At 44.9% G+C, this 20129-nt stretch overlaps 1 protein-coding gene across 2 annotated transcripts in view; it reads right to left on the bottom strand.

Moving 5' to 3' along the window:
- Positions 1-580: 580 nt before the first annotated feature.
- Positions 581-20129, bottom strand: part of EIF4B (eukaryotic translation initiation factor 4B) — a 35735-nt gene continuing 16186 nt past the window's right edge. For both annotated transcript variants that reach the window (XM_082213720.1, XM_082213721.1), the window contains 11 exons: positions 18547-18601; positions 17609-17749; positions 14194-14310; positions 13022-13204; positions 11535-11772; positions 10294-10403; positions 7977-8196; positions 7175-7242; positions 4408-4522; positions 4032-4101; positions 581-2857 (listed from right to left, as the gene is read on the bottom strand). In XM_082213720.1, the coding sequence (XP_082069846.1) occupies positions 2777-2857; positions 4032-4101; positions 4408-4522; positions 7175-7242; positions 7977-8196; positions 10294-10403; positions 11535-11772; positions 13022-13204; positions 14194-14310; positions 17609-17749; positions 18547-18601 (1398 nt within the window). In that variant the 3' untranslated portion in view covers positions 581-2776. The remainder of the gene's footprint in view (positions 2858-4031; positions 4102-4407; positions 4523-7174; positions 7243-7976; positions 8197-10293; positions 10404-11534; positions 11773-13021; positions 13205-14193; positions 14311-17608; positions 17750-18546; positions 18602-20129) is intronic.

Below are 20129 nucleotides of genomic sequence, written 5' to 3'. Positions count from 1 at the left end.
GCTCAGTTCCTCTCCCCGTCCCCAGCCCTCCTGTCAAGTAAGTGAACAAGTCAATTGCTTTTAGTCCAAACCAAAGGACTTGGGAAGCCAGAGAACTTGAATCTTGACAGATCCAGTTTTCTGTAGTTAACCATTGAGCCAGAAATGTGGGCAGCAATGGGATCTCAACAGGGGCCACTTTTAAGGGCTGCAGAGATCACGGGCCTTGGCTTCACTCACCCTTCCCAAATTATTTGTATTGTATTTATGAAAGGATATAGCCTACCCTCTAGAGATCTTAGAAGGAGAATCAGTGACATAACTTATGAAATCTACAATTACATCTCTTTGCATCAGCAAGTCTCTGGGTTGTGTCAGATCCTGTGTGTGCAGACAGAAGGCACTACCAGCCTTCAGTGGGGCTTTGCTCCCCTGGAGCCCTCTGTGTGCCCCAGAAGATTGAGCAAGATTCTGGGGGCACGTTGGTGTCCACCATTTTGAATCAAGATGGCACTCCCTACTAGTTCTATGTATTTGAGAGCAACATCCATGTCCTGATGGAGAAGAGACACCACTGGCAAAGTAATCTCGTGCTGAAGGATTATTTTAAAGATTAGTTTTATTTGGAGAAAAACAAAAAACCAAGAAGGGGGGAGGAGGGAAAATTTTACATAATAAAAGACATCTCCCAGTAAGTCCACACAGATTACAAATCATTTTCATAGAAGATATTTTGTACAAATTTTACATGTCTTCAGAATGTGTAAAATGCACCTCAATCCATTTGTGAACCTGTCCTGATAGCGCAGAGAGAGATAAAGAGAGAGAATAGGAGAGAGAGAGAGAGAGAAGGGAGGGTAGAAAATGCTTCTGGGGTATGCAAATTAGCACTTTACCTCAAATATAGCCCCTCCCCCCAGCATTTCACACAGTCAAAGCAATATTGCATTTCAAATCAATTATCTGCACTCAGCAGGGTCTCCCCTCCCATTCCTTTATATCCTGCCCATAGGATGTGCCACTACTCTGTATATTTCAAAGGACTGCTTTAAATTGTAGCTAAAATTTACTGAAACAAGACACCAACCACGGCAGGCTTTACAACACGCCAAATCCTGTATTTGACTCAGCCAGAATTGCTTCAAGAGGAAAATCACACTGTTCTCCTCCCCAACTAGATAAAAACTGGCAGCTCCCTGGTGAGCACACGCACACCTCCCCAAAGCTAGCCAGATCCTCCTCTGCAGCCACCATGTAAATCAGGCTGCTGAGAGTTGGCTAGTAAAACCTTGTGCTGCTTCAGTTCCACTGTGTGGATTTAATTCCCACTTGCCCTACCCATTAATTAGTTCAAGGAAGAAGAATGAAAGGACCAAGACTACTGGAAGAAATGGAAGAGATTGCTTGTCTCTGTGTCTGATGGTGCTGGGTGTTGGCGAAGGAAGCTTTAAAAAAAAATTTAGGGGACTAAAAGTAAACCCTTTTCGTAAGGGCTGAAGGAAGTTTGCCAGTCATGCTGTGTACCTACTTGCCCAAAAGTGAGGAAGGAACTTGGAACAGTCACATGATGCTCAGTCAAACTTTCAATGACTCTTGCCACCTTTAAACAGTGCCCAAGTTTAAAACGGGTGCTATTTAAATTTGTGAGAGTGGTTGTGGTGGTACCTCCGTGATTAAAAGGGGGCAGAAGAGGAAGGGATAGGAAGGGGGGAATTCAAGAAAACTTTATAGTCTCCAGAAATTGCTCTTTCAACTAATGATTCCCATAAATCCAATGGCTCCTTCATATATATTGCAACCTCCTTCAGGGAGGTTACCAAAAACTGATTCCATATGGTGGAGCACCTTGACACACAAAAAGTTACTTTCTGCATGGTTCATATGCAAGGCACACTTTCCACACCAGCACTGCATGGTCCTGGTGACCACTAACACAGAGAGTCTTTGCACCATTTGGCCAAACTATGTGGAAAGTGGCTTTCAACATAGAAGCCAACTGTCAGCAGCCTTTATTGTTGGGGACAGGCAAGGGTACAACCCCAGGATCAGCTCTGAGGCTTCTGAGAAGATTCCTTTGGTAGCAAAGGTTTGCTACTCAGCCTTAGTGTTGCCTGGGGCTTCCCCAAACCTGATGGATTTCAGAGGGGGACACCACCACCACCAGGGCGAGGTTTCTAATTTAAACCTCAGGGATTACTTGTGTAGAGATGCCAACTCTCTGCCTTGAAAAGCCATCTCTCATCTCTTCCCCCAGCCATCAAGGCAAGACTGCTCTCCTCCTTTTCCCAATGCACTAAAATGCTTTCAAGTTCGTTTGAAGCTTACACTGCAGACGTCAACCAACCTGGCAAAAGGAGGAGACAGATCTTAGCTGTCCATGTCCCCACTGTGCTCAACTAATACGCACCTGGCCTGCTCAAGTGCTAACCTCTCTTTTAATGGGAAGGACCTGGGGCTCTGGACGTGATTGGAAGCTGCATGAAGTCACACTCAAGACACACACTGGGCCTATTCCTTTTTTTAAAAAGACACCTGCCATTTTCTCTCTTGCTATACCTTTTTTTGCAAGGATTTCTCCAGTTAGTTCAATACTTTAAAGGCTGCAGCAGCATGCAAGAGAAACTGTATCACTTTTTCATATATTTTTTTAAAGAAAGGTTTAAGAAAGGTCTCTCCAAGGAGATGTTGACTTGTAGGCTTTTATTTTTCTGTCTTGTCTGAATAAAGGTTTGGTTTTGCTTGCCGAATATTCCTGGGTGGCAACCGGTAAGGAGACGGCATGGAGGGGCTGGAGAATTTAATCAGCGTACTCATCCCCCTCTGCTTCATCGTCACCATCCACTGACAAAGCAGCATACTTGCTAGCACAGCTAAATTTCTGCAAGAGAGGGAGGGAAGTGGGTGTTAAAACAGCACTCAAAACTGGACACTGAGACACTGAAAGCCATCCTGTGACAAGTTTTATACATAGGGCTGTGGGTATCAGGTGTTCCTGGGATGGTGTAACACAGACATTAGAGAAGGGTGGAATGGCTACATTCTGGGCAGATAAAAGGCAGGATGCAGGGTGGGAAATCTTTTTGGCCCAGATCTTTATTTCCCCCACCTTGAGAGCCAGCTTTTGCAGGTGGATGAGATCGCCCACCTGTCAAAGCTGGGCTGTCAGAGTGGGAGAACACAGTGACCAATCAGGAATGAAATCAGCCAATGCAGGAATAGTTCATTCCTGCTCTCTGCAGGGATCAGGTTGCAGAAGCAGCTGGACCAGCCAGGTGGGTGTGGTCTGAGGAAAACAGCCTGACTGAATTCAGACCACAACCTAGAGGTGTACCACCAAGGCATGGCAGATAAAAATGGCAGACTGGGGGACCTGAATTTGAAACCACACTGGGCAACCTTTGGGCTGATCACTGTTTCTCAAGGTTGCAATGAAGGAAAAAGGAAAAACAAGCTCCATGCTCCCCTTGTGAAGTGGGCTTTGTGGCCAAGATTCTTTGCGTGCACTTCCAGGGCAAATTTCTTGATCTGGTCTTTGTTCTGCCTGTGGCAAACTTTATTTTTTATTATTAGTCCATCCTCCAATTAACAAACAAAAAACCAATGAGCACAGTTTGAGAATATAAACAAAACACAACTATCTGCTTTACAAGAGTACAAACTTGGGATTTTGGCACTTCTACTTCCAGCTGAGGATTCAGAAAACAGATGCTTGGCTTTCTGTGACATTCGTGTGCCTCCTATTCTATCAGCAGAGTATCCTCTATCCTCTATCAATTGGTGAAGCCTATATTCCCTTCTCCCCACTTTTCAGAGCCAGTAATAGGAAGCAACTATGGGTACCAGTGCTGTAAAAGCTTCTCAGCAAGAAGTCTGAATGTAGCACAAGGATATTTTAGTTACAGAATTATAATCAGTTAGTTGAATCCACAATTAACTGAGTAAAGTCCTAAGGGAATCCCGTTACATTCTGGCACACTGAATGACAGAGAGCTGCTGTCTAATTACACCAGCATTTGACAATCATTGCTGCAAGCAACAGATTCAGCACTTACGGGGGTAGGGTTCTCTTCAAATTTCTTTGGCTCAGATGCAGGTCTTGAGTCATGCTCACTACTCTCTTTCCTGAAAAAGAAAACTGCTACCACATTAATAAGGTGACCAAAGTACAAGGTTTACACACATAGAATAATGGCAGTGAGAGCCATTTGCTCCATACTCAACCCATCAGGTGCAACCCACACTCCAGCCCTATGCAGTTGAGTCTGGACAACCCAGAGCTCTGTGTGCCACAGACAGCAAACTGCAGTCGGGTGTTCCAGCCTCCAGCTGTTTTGTATCAGCTTATAGTGGATCTCCAGCACACCCTTAGCTGCTCACTGCCTGCACAAGGTTTCGAGTCAGAGCATGAGGATGTGAAGACAACTATACCTATCTGAGTCTTGCCAATGGTCTCTGCTGCCTCCATCTCCAGGACCACACCCAGAATTTCCACTTCGGCCCTTTGGAACACTCTCCTTCCCTTCATCAGGTCGGTTTTCATCACCTAAAGTAAGTCGAGACAAATCTCCTGTTATTCCATCTTGAAAAAATTTCAGCAATGAGATGTCAAGTTAGCCCACCCAGGTTACTAGTACCCTAACAGTAGGGCTGTGTGATACATCAATAAATAATTTGAAACTGGTTTGAAGAGCTTATTGCGGTAACATTTTTGAGCCTGCACTAGTTCCAGAGGAAGCCTGGGAAGGTGCTCACCTGCCTGCTTGCACCTTGCTTCCTTTGCAGATGGGCTGCCTCCCTCCTCCCGGTTGCTCCACCTGCCCACATCATCACTCCACAGCCAAGCCACTGTGAGGGGCAATCGCTGGGAATGACCTCCCTGCCTGTGATTTTAAAGCACTGCGTTGCATGCCCTCCTTAATTCTCCCCTACCCCCTGCAGCCACAGCCACAGCCAACCACAAGAGCAGGCGTCTGGCTGGCTAATGCAAATATCACAATCCCTGCAGAACCGTCTCTGCCTCAGCTCCGCTGTGCAAAACAGTCTCTGCTTCAGCTCTTCCCCTAATCCTGTAGCCATAGCCAATCGCAAGAGCAGGCAGCACTGAACAGCATGCCAGGCAGCAAGCTCCTCAGATGCTATGAGGCTCCTGCTCAAAGTGTGTAATAAAAGGTGCCAGGCTGGTAGGTAGCTTCTTGCTCTGAGTTCCTTTCTCCCATTAACAGGGGTTATTTACTTCAGAGTAGGGGGGGAATCGTGCCCTGTCCCTTTCCCCACCTCAGTGTGTGTGTCAAGGTGTGTGCGATGATGCCTCCCCTTGCTTTTCTGAGACATGAGGTTCTAGCTCAAGAATTTTAAAAAAAGCGCATAGCCCTTAAAGCCAGCCCCAGCTCTTTCTTTCCTTCTCTGTCTGTGAGCTACATGTTGCCTGTCGTAGTAGCTCACAGACATGAGGCCTCTGCTGCCTTATGCTCTCCTATGGGAGAGGATGGCTGGCCCTCAGAGGTCCCTTCCAATTCTGTGATCATCCTACAGGTGATGCAAGTATTCTGTGTGATGTATCCTGCCAGGGAAGCTTAAAACTTCACTTTCCCGTATTCTCTGAAACAGCAAAGCCCCGGGGGGGGGGGAGAGGGGGGGCTGCTCCATGTGCATTTTCTCCCAGATGCCATGAGGTTCTCAGAGGTGGGTGGGGGCTTTTGGGGGGCCATTCTGTGGGGAACAGAGGGGGGAAGATTTATCAGTGGCCTCCTTATGCTGAAATGGGAGATTGGGTAGTTGTTGTGTGGGGTGAGAATGATGGGGAGGGTGTTGTTGGTAAGCAGTGCAAGCAAATGTGTGTCTACTCACAAGCAAGCCCTACTGAATTCAATGGGGCTCACTCCCAGGAAAGGAGGTTTAGTTGAACTCAATGAGGCTTACACATGCCTGGAATTCCACTGGGACCTTGGAGTAAGGAATCAGATGATCTATCACTTCCATAAATTTTAAATATGCCCACAAAACTGCAATAATATAGTCTCCAGAAATCTTAAATGGTTTCATTGAAGCATGCTATCAAGAAGTAAAATTTCATAACAGTTTTAACAATAATAAATTAAAGGTAAGTAAAAAATTATCAGTTTTAGAGTAAGACCCTTAAGTATTAGGAATTGCCAGGAAATTACCACGCTTCTCCTCTGCATAGCTCCAGCCTTATTTCAGACATTGTGATATATCAAAATATTGTGATGTTGAAAACCAGATCTCGCCCAGCCCTACCTAACACTAAGCAAGTTTAATTTCAATGAAATTTACTACTGCTTGCAACAAAGTACCAGCCTTAAGGTTTGTTTTCCACCCTCTTGCTCTTCATTTTTTCTCCTCCTAAAAATGTGGAAGATTGTGTGGACTTCCCTACTCTGTAATTAGGAAATGTGAGTCCTCTTGACTTGGGTTGCCTCCCTGAATTTTAGGGTCACCACAGTTTTCTGTGTTACTCCATTATCAAGTTGAACTTCCAAGTATACTGTGTCAATTTTCTTATCAACTTGTGATCATCCTGACCACAGAACCTACCTTGCCTTCAGCAAGAAGGGAATAAATACACATTTACCTGGATGTAAGCCCCACTGAACACAGCGGGACTTACTTCCAAGTAAACACACCTAAGGACTGTATTACAAGTTTCTATTACATTGGGCAGGAGAAGTGGGAAGATGCCGCTTGTCATTCGCCAGTCAAACCATCAACAACTGAACATGTGGCAGATTACTGAAACCAGGATCCAGACAGAGAAGTTCCCCAGACTGAATTTAAGGTGTCTCCTCACTGGACTCTGCTGCCCTCTCCTGGCAAGTTAGAAAATAAATCTACGAACTACACCTGCAAGCGATAAGCCATGACACTGGGAACTTTCACGACTTCTTAGTGAACAGGGAGCAGATATATCTTTTTCTTGGAATAGCTACGAAGTAGATATTTTGAATTTTGAACCCTGCTCCGTATGTGCAATTGATAATAAAATAATAAAAATAAACGCAGCTGCCAGCCACAAGAGCCATTTCCTCAAAGCAGTGTACATCCAACAGACAGGAAGTAACAAAGAATGCATGTGTATTGCCAGGCACAACAGCTGCACACAGCCAATCCTCAATCCCCAGGGCTCTCTCTCTTTGCCCCAAAGGGCCACAGGTAAGTTTCCACACCCGAGCCTTACCTTTCCTTGGGGCGTTCTTGGAGGGCACTCCATCTTCTGAAGGCAGGGGTGGCATAGCCTGGCTGCCGCTGCAACAAAGAACACAGGAAAGCAGCGTTGATGCTTTGTGCATACTGTACACATGGAAGTTGCTACTGTAACTCCACGTCACATTCAGGTTTGCTGAATTTTTCAACTTTCAAATTCCTTAAAATGAGGGGTGCCAAAAAATTGTAACATGACCTGGGAATTCTGTTATTTTGTTTAAATTAATATAATTTAGTTTCGCTTGGTAAGTAAAATGTGTGTGAAATTGTATAGAAATCATTAAAAATTATTGCCAAGAACTTGCAGCTATATTATTTAGTAATTTTACTTATTTATTTAGCATTGTTGCATTTTAATGTTTCCTATCCATAATGAAGCTAGCTTTTAAGCTGGGGGGGGGGGCTGTCTGGCTAGAGGACCAGATATTCATCTCCCTTAATCCTGACAGGTGAGCAGGGTCACCCACTACCCAGCGTTACAGAACCACAGCTCTTTCAATCCCCAGCAACACAATAGGAAAGAAAATAAATCCCCACTTCAAAATCACGAGTTCCGAATAAAACCTACCCTAGTGAACCAAAGCTTACTTTGGTTTCCATTGCACCCACCTTGCCCACATCCCTAACATTTTGCTGTCACGTTTTATGCATTTTAAAACAACATAATTTGGGATTCTATTACGCCTTAGCGTGGTACCATGCAGCCTACATGCTTCCCAGCCCTCCTGCAAATTAAGGCCTTGGCTGAAAAGGGCAGCCCTGCCAGAGGCCTTCACCTTGTAGGGGAATGCTGGTCTGAGTCGGAGCTCTGTGAGCGGGCCGGGTGAGAGTTGCTGCTGCGCTTCACCCAGGCATTTTCTTTTGGCGGAGGCGCTGGCATCACCTTCAGAGGAAGCTTCTCTTCCCTGGGAGTCTTGGAAGTGGGAGACAGACCTTCATCCTCTTTGCTGCTGCTTTCATTTTCCAATGATTTCTCACTCTCCCTCCTTCGTGAGGCTGGAAGTGCAGGATACAATACAACATGGGCTAAGAAGATATGCACACACACCCCGGCTGTATGATGGAAAGCACTTTTTTCCTGGACCATTCCCCAGTGATTCTGGGCTAGATGGCATGCTTTACCAATACAAACCACCAAAAACACCCAGTGAGTTTACAGAGCAGAAGATCACAGAACAAGCCTAAACTGGGCCATGTGCTTAATCCACAATACAATCACAGACCTGTGAAAAGGATCTGGGCTGACAATTCCATTGTTTGATGAAGAGACTTCCTGGTTGGTTTGCATGTCAGTCTTTTTGTCTTTCCTGGGGCAGAAGTGATCAATTGCTCATAGGAAGCAACAGAAACACCCAGGTTTCTAATGTAACTGATTGGGGGTAGATATGCTATTGCCCAGTTACAGGTTTATGCTCTATCGTGTGTGAGTGCAAGTGGGCATGCATGAGGTGTGTGCGTGAGGCATGACAATCTTGCAGTTTAGTCCAGTGTTGCTATGTCCAGTCTATATGCAGGTTGAGGAATCTCTCTCTCTCTCCTACACACACACACACACACACACACACACACCCCAACACAGCACCCCTCCCACCAGCTGAAATCCCCTTGTTTTGCCTACATGAGAGAAAGCAAGCAGGGAAGTGATTCTGATAGTGAAAAATGTTTCATGGGAATGAGTTACATCATCTTCCTCCAGTACCATTGCTATGATTGAGCTCTCTCACCCACCCACCCACGACTGTGCTATCCCTACAAAAAAATGTTTAGTTTGGGCCTCAAGGTTTTTAACATGCAACTCCCCCAACACTGTCAACACCTTTTGATGGCTGCTTTGGCTAGGAAAACAAACAATTGTTAAAATACATCTCAGTTTACAGCAGAGCCCAATCTAGTCAAATTGGCCCATAGGCTCAGACCAAAGCCAGCATTTGTCAATTGTACATGAAAGCAGAAGCATTGTGTTTTCCCTTAGCAAAGAGTTGAATGAAAATTCCCGCCAAATAGGAATCTGGGTAGTGAGCATCTAAGGTTTTTTTAAAAAACCCCAACAACAAACCAAAACCTAAAAAGATGGCTTCAACAAGTCTCTCTGTGCAAGGTGTGGTGCTGCCTTCCAAATGGCATGATAATGATGAGCGTTACTCCCAACTGCAGAGGTGGGCAGGGACTGCTCTCAGTTGTGCAGTGATCCCAACCATCTCCAAAGCTGAGAGGGCGGTTGGGGATTGTTTGGCAGCTGTGAAATCCAATGGTCCCCTGCTGCTCACACTGCACAGCTGCGAGGGCATTCCAAGTGCTGTTGCACAGTGGAGGCCAAGCCTGCATCCTTCCTTCCCCACTGACCCTTCCCTAGGGAAAATCTAAGGCCAGAGCAGGAGGCAGTGGGTGCTGCCCCCGGAGACACAGTCAAGCAGCCGTGTCCAAGCTAGTCCACTCCCTGCCAGCCCCTTCCACCCAGTCATTGTAGACTCTGTTAGGAAGTCTATTGTATAAACTCTACCTATTGGTAACAGGCAATTTACATGACTAGCAACACCAACCACATGCAATCCAACTGCTTACCAACAACCAGAGGGGCAAATATTTGTCCCAACAGAGTCGACTGCTTGTAAGTACCATATTGGTCTGAATATAAGCCTCACTTTTTTCCAAATTTTAAGTGTGGCTTAAATTCATGACCTTACAAAAATTGGCTTTTATGATAGCACTGCTGAAACAGACATGGTAAAACGGAACGGGTGTAAGTGCTTGCGGAATTTGAAGGGAGTGGCTTATATTGGGGTATTGTCTCTCCCCCCCCATAATTTTGCAGGTGTGGCTTATATTCGGGCCAATATGGTACCACCATATTAAGCTGCTAGCTTCCCTGCTGATTAGCAATTTAGTGGATCTGTTGGTAGGTTATGGACAACTTCCATTACGAAGAACTAAGAAGCCCCATATTCTCAAATCTATACACAAAGGCTTGCCATGTGACTCAACTGAAGCTTCCCAACTGAAATATGTGCTATAATCCAGGAAAGTTATGGGGCTTTCCAGAAATAGGATGATACAACTCAGGGTTAAGTGAATGATATCCCAAAGACAACTTACTTCTTCCTGTTGGGCCTGTCCCCACAGAAGGAGTTGTACTGCCAGTCTGTGAAGACTCACTCCCTGTCCGTGACCGCTCTTGGTTATCTTCGCTACGCCAGCTGGGGTGTCTAGAACATATACAGAGAAGCAAGGCTCACAAACTGTAAATGTGGGGCACTGGATAAAAAACAAGTATACACAACTCTACAAAAAAATAAATAAAAACAAGGTGGTTAAATCAAACTGAGACAATTGTGCCATTAGCACTTTTCAATCCACAGTACTGCTCAAATCAGCCCTTTAGTGGAGACCAGGTGGGGTGGTCTGCTATGTTTGTCTGGGGTTTGAGTCTTCTGATGTTGAGCTTACTGATTCAGTCACTGGTCAGGGAGCAGCTGACGCTGCAGTACTGCAGAACTTAAGCAAATGTAGAGTTGATCAATGCCCAGATGAAAGACCACAAGAAGATACCCTCCTCAAGTTTTCCGAGATGGAATACATCACAGTTTCAAAGAGATATCCTTTCAGAGGAAGATTCCTAAAGGAACTCATTTTTGGGGAGAAGAAAAGGGACTCTTTGGAGAATGGAGCATTGGATCACACTGCCCACAGGGAAGACTTTACAACTGAGCTATGACAACTAGAGTGCAAGGCTTTGCCTGTGGAGGCCCAGTTTCAATCCCTGGACCCCAGAAGTGAAAAGGTTCTGGACAATGGGAATAGGAAGCAACCCTCAACATGATGCATTCCTATGTTCAGGTTTGAAACAAAGCTCAGAAGCAGTTAGAGATGTTTCTTAACTGCTCAAATTATATGTGTTAAATAAAACTTAAGACTTTTTTTTGCTAGGGGATTATATGTAATGTGATTTGGCCTTGCAGCCACCTGTCATTAGGCTAGTGTGGCTGCTTGTCGTGCGGCAGTGACACAGTTTGGGATACAGCAACTCGGGCAAGCCTGGTGCTAGCCTAGCATTCATTCTCTGGGCTTACGCAGATAGCTGCCCCCCAAAAAGTGCCCTGTAATGCCATGAACCTACCTACCAAGGCAGTTAATGGAATGTCACCGCTCACCATCTTCAGCATGAAGCAACTCTAGGAGTGTTCTGCAGCATCAGAGGAACTGCAGGCATATCTATGGCACCTTTTGCACAGATCACCAGCTTGAGCCTGTGACACACCAAGTGGTGCTTTGCAGATTAACCCAAGCAGTTTCTCTACTGGATTGCGTGCCGCTCCTGCTCCTTTTCTGTCACTTACCGCTCCCGGGGCCGTCGCTCTAGCCTGGGCTTATCATCTTCCAGCTGGCGCTGCAGCTTCTCTTGCTCCTTCTGTAGCCTCTCTTCTACTTCACGCTCTCTTGCAGCTGTGTCCACAGGCTTGGCCCCCCCAAAGATGGAGGCTGCGCGGCTAGACTGGGTAGCAGGAGCTACAGATGTATCTTCCTCCTTGGGTGCGCTCCGAGGCTTCAGGTTCAGTTTAGGCCTCTGAGTGGGACCTAAGAGAAAAAGAACAGGAATTGGGAAAAAGCAGAACAGTTCAGAAAAAGCAAAATGAAAAAAGCAAAGCCACTGGATTCAGGATTAGGCAAAAACCAAGAGGCAGGAGAATTGTGAAAAATTCATATGGTTGTCTTATTTAGATAAGGAGGTGGGGATTAAAGGCTGAATGGTATGTGGCATTTAGGCCACATAAGGAGATCTTGGAAACAAGGAAGAGTCAGAAAAGGACCCATGCCCAACAGGGGACAATGAATCATTGTTTCCCAACCTTTTTTGGGCAAAGGCACACTTGTTAGATGAAAAAAATCTCGCGGCACACCACCATTACAGCCCCGTGACGTCAGCGCGCAGCGTCACGCCGGGAGGGACGCACGAAAGTGAAAGTTTTCAATTTTTCCCCCTCCCCCTTGCCGGGGAACCTCCAAGCTTTGGGGGTGGGGGGGGGAGGAGGCAGCAGAGCGAGGGACTGAGGGACGGCGGCAGCTGAGGCGGCGGCGGCTGTTGTGGTGGTGGTGGCGATAGCGGGCGGAGGAGGGGGCGGCGGCGGGGCCGAGGGGGCCGGCGGCGGGTGGAGCAGGAGGGCGGCCGAGGCCGGTGAGGGAGTAGGGTTGCCCGGGGCTTGAGGAGCCGTCGCCGGGAGTTGCTGCTGCTGTTGTTGCTGCTGCTGCCCGGACATGCCGGCCTCCTCCTCGTCCGCTGTCTCGCGCTCCTCCCTTTTGCGCGCGCTGCCCCGCCGCCGCCCCATTGGCCGGGTCCTGTCAGCTGATCCTGTGTTATTTCCTGTGTGTGTGTGTGTGAGGGGAGAATGGAGAGAGAAACCTCGGCACCACCACCGCGGAGCCGCCCCCGGCTCGACACGGATCCTCGCCGCCGCAGCCCCGCCTCTCGCCGCCCGACTCGCCCGCCTCCCTCCCACGGCACACCAGCCAACGTCTCACGGCACACTAGTGTGCCGCGGAACACCGGTTGGGAAACACCGCATTAGACAAACCTCCTACAAAAGGTGGGTCACCCAGTTCTCAGAAATGGCTAGGCTACATAATAAATCTTTCTTAACCGTGTCTGATGGATCTGGCAACATAACATATGCACTGGGATAGGGCAAGAGGCAATCACCACCATGGCCTAGGGTTAAATTCAGAATACCACAAGGAATAAGGGAGAACAGAATAATCTGCAGCAATACACAACAAACAATGACAGCAGTTCCTCATTTCTTTGCTTCTGAGCAAACACCGAGCATACCTCTATCATCCCGCCGGCTGTCATCCCTGCTATAGTCATCCCGCGAGCTGCTCCACCTATCCATTCGATCATCTCGCCTCTCGTAACGGTCCTCATAGCGGTCACCACCACCCCTATAATCATCGTCCCGACGGTATCCGCTGCCAAAGGCTCTTCTACCACTGCCTGACCTAGAGTCGAAACCTACAGGAAAAGGAAGTTCAGTGGTTTAATCTTGCACAACATGGAGACCATTATTTCTGAGGACAGCACCCCAGAGGGCTCACAGGCGAGTCAGAACAGACAGCAGACCTCAGAGTCTGTATGTACATTCACACACCCCTATACCCCTCCAACATATGCAGCTATTAAAATGTTTCCCTGAGGTTACATATACAGAGGCACACAGTCCCTGATTAAGTAGTCTCCAAACATGGCACACAATGTTAGATCAAGCCAGTTTCAGGAGGATTTCATGTACAGTTTCAAGGGCACGCTCTAAAGCCCTATTTGGCATCTGAAGAAAATACCTCCCACTTCAGTTCAAAACATGGCCAAAAAATGCTTAATTAACACAGCTGGAAAATGCTAACTAGTAGGGACTCAAGTCATGCACAATTGTACAAAAGCACCACTCCTAATTACAAGATCACTCAGCCTGGAAGGAAAACAGACCACAGCAACAAAAGAAACCAGAGAAGAATGACTGGTTGGAAAGGAACCCAAAACTGTAACTTCGCCTCATTTACTACATCTCCACAACCAATATAATTGTTAAAAACTGCACAAATAATAAGAGTGCTGCAGGTATCAAGGTGTGTGCAAGATGCAAGAGGTATTCGTAGACCAAGCAGGGAGGACAATCAAAATGTCTTTCCACTAGAGCAATCACTGATCTTGAAACACAAAAGCAAAATCTTTTTAAGCCTTTGAGAAAAGAAACTGCAGCAGTGCTCTATATTCCATATCCCAACTTCCAAGTATTTTCACCTTCAAGAGAGAAAAGCCATTCAGACCACACTGACTATACATAAAATGGATTGTGTGCCTAAAATGCTGCATCGATAGCAGGGGAATGTGGGAGCTGTATTACCTAGCCAATGCTGCAATGTAAGTAAATGTTTATATTAAGTGATGCCTCCTGTAAGCATCTCAAACCCCAGACCCACAACGAAGTCTGTGACCCACAGTACCTCCTCTATCGTAGTCTCTACGGTCATCGTAACGATCTCTGCCTCCAAACCGATCCATCTCTCTTCGGGGACCATCACGGTACCGATCCGAATCGTAACGATCACGGTCTCGATACCCTAAAGCAGGGGGAAAAGGCTATAGCATGTACAAGATAGACACAGAGCAATGACTTTCAGAAAACGTTTGGCACAGCTGGGGGAGATTCAGGGGGCAGGCTTTAGGCATCTTCCAGCACGTGACTACCATAGTGCTGGGTCACAGAACTATTTATTATTGAAACATTGTATTGCCTTGTGCTGTAAAGAAGTATTTACATATATATTCCACTGCACCCAGAAGGTTCACAGTAGAAAATGTGACGAAAAAGCAGGTATTGAAGTACCCCTAGAAAATTATCACCACCATGATAAAAAGTCTTTATTCTAAGCAGGAGAATAGTAGAGGAAATGTGCTTTTCTCAAAAGGAGGCGGGCAATTTACAGGAAATCACAGAACTGTAGAGCTGGAAACGAACCCAAGGGTCCTCTAGTCTAACCCCCTGAAATGCAGGAATCTCAACATACATGAACTATGTATCTTCTGAACTATAAGCAAACTGTTTATAAAGCTACCTCCTAGGTATACATGAGGTTAGGCAATCACAGAATTACATATAACTCAAGTTTTTTTGCTTCAAAAAAATAGCAGTGAAAACACTGATTGCAATTTCACAGCTGCCATACTCTAATTCTCCAGACTGTTAGACAAGAAGATTTCAGATGTATTTGTCTTCTGATTAAGGCATTCCTTTCTCAAAAAAGTAGCCTGTTGAATGCATGCTTTACAGTCATGAAGCATAAATGTCTGACATGCCTCCATGTCTTCAGCTCATGATATGAACCTGCTGAGTTCATCCCCATTTCAGACTGAAATGGGTCTTCCGCATTTCAGTCTGAAAGAGAACAAGGAAAACAGGGATTAGCCTTCAATGCACTTGTGCAGCTAGGACTCCATTTTACAGTCTCTGTTATGCTGTAAAAACATGAACAGAAATCATGCAACATTTGGAGCAACAAATGACTGCATTTTGAGAACCAAGCCAGCTTGGTTGACTAACACGAGACGTGGACAGTGGTACCTTGGTTCCCAAACGCCAAAAAGCCCGAAGTAAGTGTTCCGGTTTTCTTTTTTATAATAATAATAATAATAATAATAATAATAATAATAATAATAATAATTTTATTAGTTTTCAATTTTAAAAAAATCAAATATATGCCACATTGTATCAATACTAGATTACCCCACACATTTCTCATTAACATTTTAAAATAATTTAAAAGAACACATTTTTACCCCGCCCCCCAAATCCCCAGACTTTCCTCCACCCCCTCTTCTGGTTCTTCAAATAAACCAAATCATCTTACATTCCAGATCCCTTTACCCAAATTTCCAACTACTAAACAATTAAACTTGTGGTATACAGCACAGATATTTTGAACATTCAGACCACTTTATACATTACACACCTATGCTTTCATGCTATTTCCCCTTTTAAAATTATCCTAACTGTTGCTTTTTGCAAGCATTTAATCAAGGCACAGGCAAACTCCGGCCCTCCAGATGTTTGGGACTACAATTCCCATCATCCCTAGCTAACAGGACCAGTGGTCAGGGAAGATGGGAATTGTAGTCCCTAACATCTGGAGGGCCGGAGTTTGCCTGTGCCTGATTTAATACATGTCTGCTGATGTCCCAATTTATTTACAACTGCTGGCCCCTAAATAAAAACCATTTTCCAGACTGTTACCCATTCTTTTTTTTTCTTACTTTGGCATATTTAAATCTCCTCTGAGAGAGGCTTCCCATTAGGACAATTCCCCATTTCAGCCCTCCTTCCTTCCAAATTTCTCTCTGTCTCCACAGTTGTGATTTCACCCAAATTTCTCTAATTCCTGTCTGTACTCATATTTAAAGCTTCTCAAGAAGCTGCTACCAATTAAGGCCAAGAAGCTGCTACCAATTTCCAGTTTCAGCTCCTCCTGTCTTAACATTGGTGATTTTACCAATACAGTACTTCCTCAAATATTTTCTGTGTATGCTGCCCTTCATATTCCCCTGCTCTTTCCTTCTGGATTTTCAGTTAGCCCCCCCCCCCACCGGCTTACAAACATTCCCTTGTGTCGTATGCCAGAGGGTCTCTCCTGCATCTATTCTTCTTGTTTCCGGTTCTTCCGCCGTGTTCTTATAGTGATCCAATCTGGTACTGATGGTCTCTGATATCTTAGCCATACTTTACATAAATTCTCTTTTCCATTGGTACGAAAATTCCATAATTTCAGCATCTGAGCTGCCCTGCCCCCCGTCCTTCCATTGTTTTCAGCGCAGCCGGTTTTCTTTGGTGTTCCAGTTTTCGAACATTTTTCGGAAACCAAATGTCTGATGCGGCTGTCGGCTATTGTTTCCGGGGCACCTGCACCAATCAGAAGCTGCACCTTGGTTTTCAAACATTTCGGAAGTCAAACGGACTTCCAGAATGGATTAAGTTTGACACTTTTGTTTTTGCTATTTATTTTGCGTTTTTGTTTTTGTGACTGTGTGGAACCCAGTCCAGCTACTGACTGACTGACTGACTGATTGTGACTGCAGAAATGGATAAAAGCCCCCCGTCCAAACAATGACTATCATCAGTGCAGGTAAGAATTTTTTTTTAATTATTTTTTTATAATCTACAATACTTTCTTATTTATTTTATTGATTATTGCTTTCATTTTATGGATCAATGGTCTCGTTAAGATAGTAAAATTCATGTTAAATTGCTGTTTTAGGGGTTGTTTAAAAAAGTCTGGAACAGATTAATCTGTTCTGCATTACTTTCTATGGGAAAGCGTGCCTTGGTTTTGGAACACTTTGGTTTTGAAACGGACTTCCAGAACGGATTGAATTTGAGAAGCAAGGTACCACTGTACAATGAAATAACTGCTAGAAATCTTCCGTTGTGTATTTGGCATCGATGGGAACATAGGTACGGGATAAGACTCCAGAAGCCCAGAACATAGGAAGCTGCTTACACTGTCAAACCACTGGTCAGTATTGTCTGCCTGACTGGTAGTGGCTCTCCCAAGGCTTCCGACTCGGGACACAGCCAGCACTACCTAGAGATACAAGGGAATGAACCTGGGACCTTCTGCGTGGAAAGCAGAGGCTTCGCCCTAGAGCCACAGCCCTTCCTCAGTGTGCGTAATTCCCTGCTAACTTTTTGTAGTAACTGGCTAGTATTCAGTCTAGAATCCTGTGTAGGGAGCATAGGGAGGAAAGCGACTCTTGTATGAACAGAATATAAAGGAAGGGCTTCAGCAACTCAGGAGCGTGCAGGAAAATTAGAAGAGGGCAAGGAAAATGGTAGTTAGCCCAGCAGGCAACTGGTGATGAACTCACGGTCTCCAAAGCTATCCTCGCCCCTGCGGGGAGGGGGGTCATCAAAGTTATCCGTGGCAGGACGGGCCCTCCAGTCAGTTTCAAATCTCTCTGAATCCCGGTTGCGATCACGATCTCTACCAAAAGAGCGATCATCCCTATCTGCAAAAGAAAGGAAAAGCAACCCAACAGTTAAATGGCACATCCAGTTTCATGGATTCAGACGTCTGGACAGAGGAAAGTAAAAGCACCTAAACTTTGGAACTCCCTTATTGATATCAGGCAGGTGCCTTTGCTGTATTCCTTCCAGCACCTCCTTAAAACATTTTTGCTTAGGCAAGCCTCTCCAGACACCTAGAAGTTACATGTGTTTTAATCTGTTTTTAGTTTATTGTTGATTTTAGTTTTAAAATACCTGTTTTTAAACTGTCTTTTATGGGTAATTGTAATGAAATTTTTTTGTCAACCACTTTGAGGTTTTATTACAACCAAGTGGCATATAAATGTTATTAAAGAAAAAAAAGATACACTAATAATTTCTCTGCCGGAGCAATAAACGTGACCTCTGGCAAGATCACAGTGTGTAGGTAAGAGGGAGCAGGATGCTGGTTCAATGCGCTCTGTGGAATCCTGTAGCTCACACCTTCTGTACCCTCAGCCACTGGGCAGGAGAGGCACTTAAGGAAATGGAAACCCACAGTGCTAATTCTGAATTTACTAGGTACCTTTTGCCATTTGCACTGTTGAACCCAACAAGATCAAGTCAAAAGCAGGTCCAGTACTGTGAAGGTAAAGTTCATAAGGCCTTTAGCTCTCCTCGTCAATTTCATCCTTACACAGAAAAGACTTGCTAGTGAAGTGGGGCGAACTTGGTAGTTTCACAGCTTTATTTTCCAGCATTTGTGTATAAAATTTAACTGGTACAAGATGATCACTTTTCACAAAGCCACAGCACTTACCTTTATCCTGAGCTTGATCAGCAATATCCACTCGTATTCTCCTGTTCCCTAGAGACTGAACATACAGTGGAACATTAGCATTTTAAAGCCCAAATTTTTTAGAAGATGTACAGCAAGTTCAAGGTTATATCTGACCAACGCATGTAGAATTGCTTTGTAAATGGATGCGCCAATCACTTTAACACATGGAAAAAAGGATGCTAGCAGAATTGTTATTTATTAAACTGACTAAAAGTGACTTAGCATAAAAAAGAAACTTCTGAGACATTCATATTTTTAAAAGGCAAGATTAAAACACCTCACCCACTAAAAGAGGCCACAGATTACTAAAAGCCAAAGACCTGGCAGAAAAGAAATGTTTTTGCCTGGCATCCCCAGGTATGTAATGATGGAAGCAGGGATGCCTTCCTGGGGAGAGCATTCCAGCAAATAAAAAACCAATGCCCACTGGACTCTTATCACTCAGGTTCCCAATGTACAATTGTAGAACTTCACTTGTGCCAATGCACTGGGATTCAACATGGAAACAGGGTGCATCTAAGAGTAACATCGTTCATGTGTTCTCTCTAATGTGAAGGGTCATTGAGTTTTAAGATGCCTGATGGAGTTAAACTCAATCAAACCAAGGCCCGGACCTTTCACTCTGTCTTTCACACGACTAGAGAATATTATGTTTATGGCCCACAAAAAGTCTCCAGGGTTGGAAATAGGTTGACACAGGGTATCAAGAGCTTCTTCATCAAAGAGTGTATCCGGTGCTTCTGTTTGTATACCAGATTTCTGCTTGTACAGTGCAACTTCCTCTCCCTCCCTCCCTCCCCACTGCACCCTCAATATCTGCAGCAACAAATATAATTGCTTATTTTAAGCTTCCAAGCTGTCACAAATTCCCTTAACAGTTTACAGATTTACTTTCCTGTACCTATTATAGCTTTGCCCTTTGCAAAAAAAAATTGTTGAGGCAGAAAAATGGTTTGGATGCCTTCAGGTGGCATTGTCTAGACTTCAGAAGCAGGATCACTTGCCAAGTATCTGAGATGGCCAGAATAATCTACTTAAAATAGCTAAGGCAGGAGAACAACCATCTGAAAATGCTTTTTGCTGCACGATAGTTAACACTTTTTATCTGGCTTGTCTGAGAAAACGGAGTCCAGTTTCTTGACCCAAGTTGCTTGAGACTTGAGCCATGCCAATCAGAACAGGACAGATCACTGTTGTCCTTAAGTACTTCAACAAACTGCCCTGAAGATACAAAATTGGGGGGGGGACCCAACTTCTAAAACATGGCTAATTTTATCTGATTTTGCTTTCATTCATTGAAGTGATCTTTGCCATTTTACTATAGATTGTTTTCATGTCACTAGGAGGAAGATAGAAGGGGGGGATTACTGAGCCCATTGTTGGAGACTGAGGTTAACAGGCACTGTCCCAGCTTCTAAAATTATGAAAGGTTACTATTCTAAAAGTGCCTAACTTGAACTGCTGGATATCAATGTGTTCAGAATCAATGTGGCTGCATTTGGCTCCATCCAACTTCTCAGAAGCCAATTGGAGATAATAAAAGGCAGTCCATTTCAGATGTA

Source organism: Podarcis vaucheri (genome assembly GCF_965113315.1).
Source record: "Podarcis vaucheri genome assembly, chromosome: 2".
In the NCBI taxonomy this organism is placed as follows: Eukaryota; Metazoa; Chordata; class Lepidosauria; order Squamata; family Lacertidae; genus Podarcis; species Podarcis vaucheri.
Note: the sequence above shows the minus strand (reverse complement) of the source record. Positions and strands in the feature narration are given on the sequence as shown.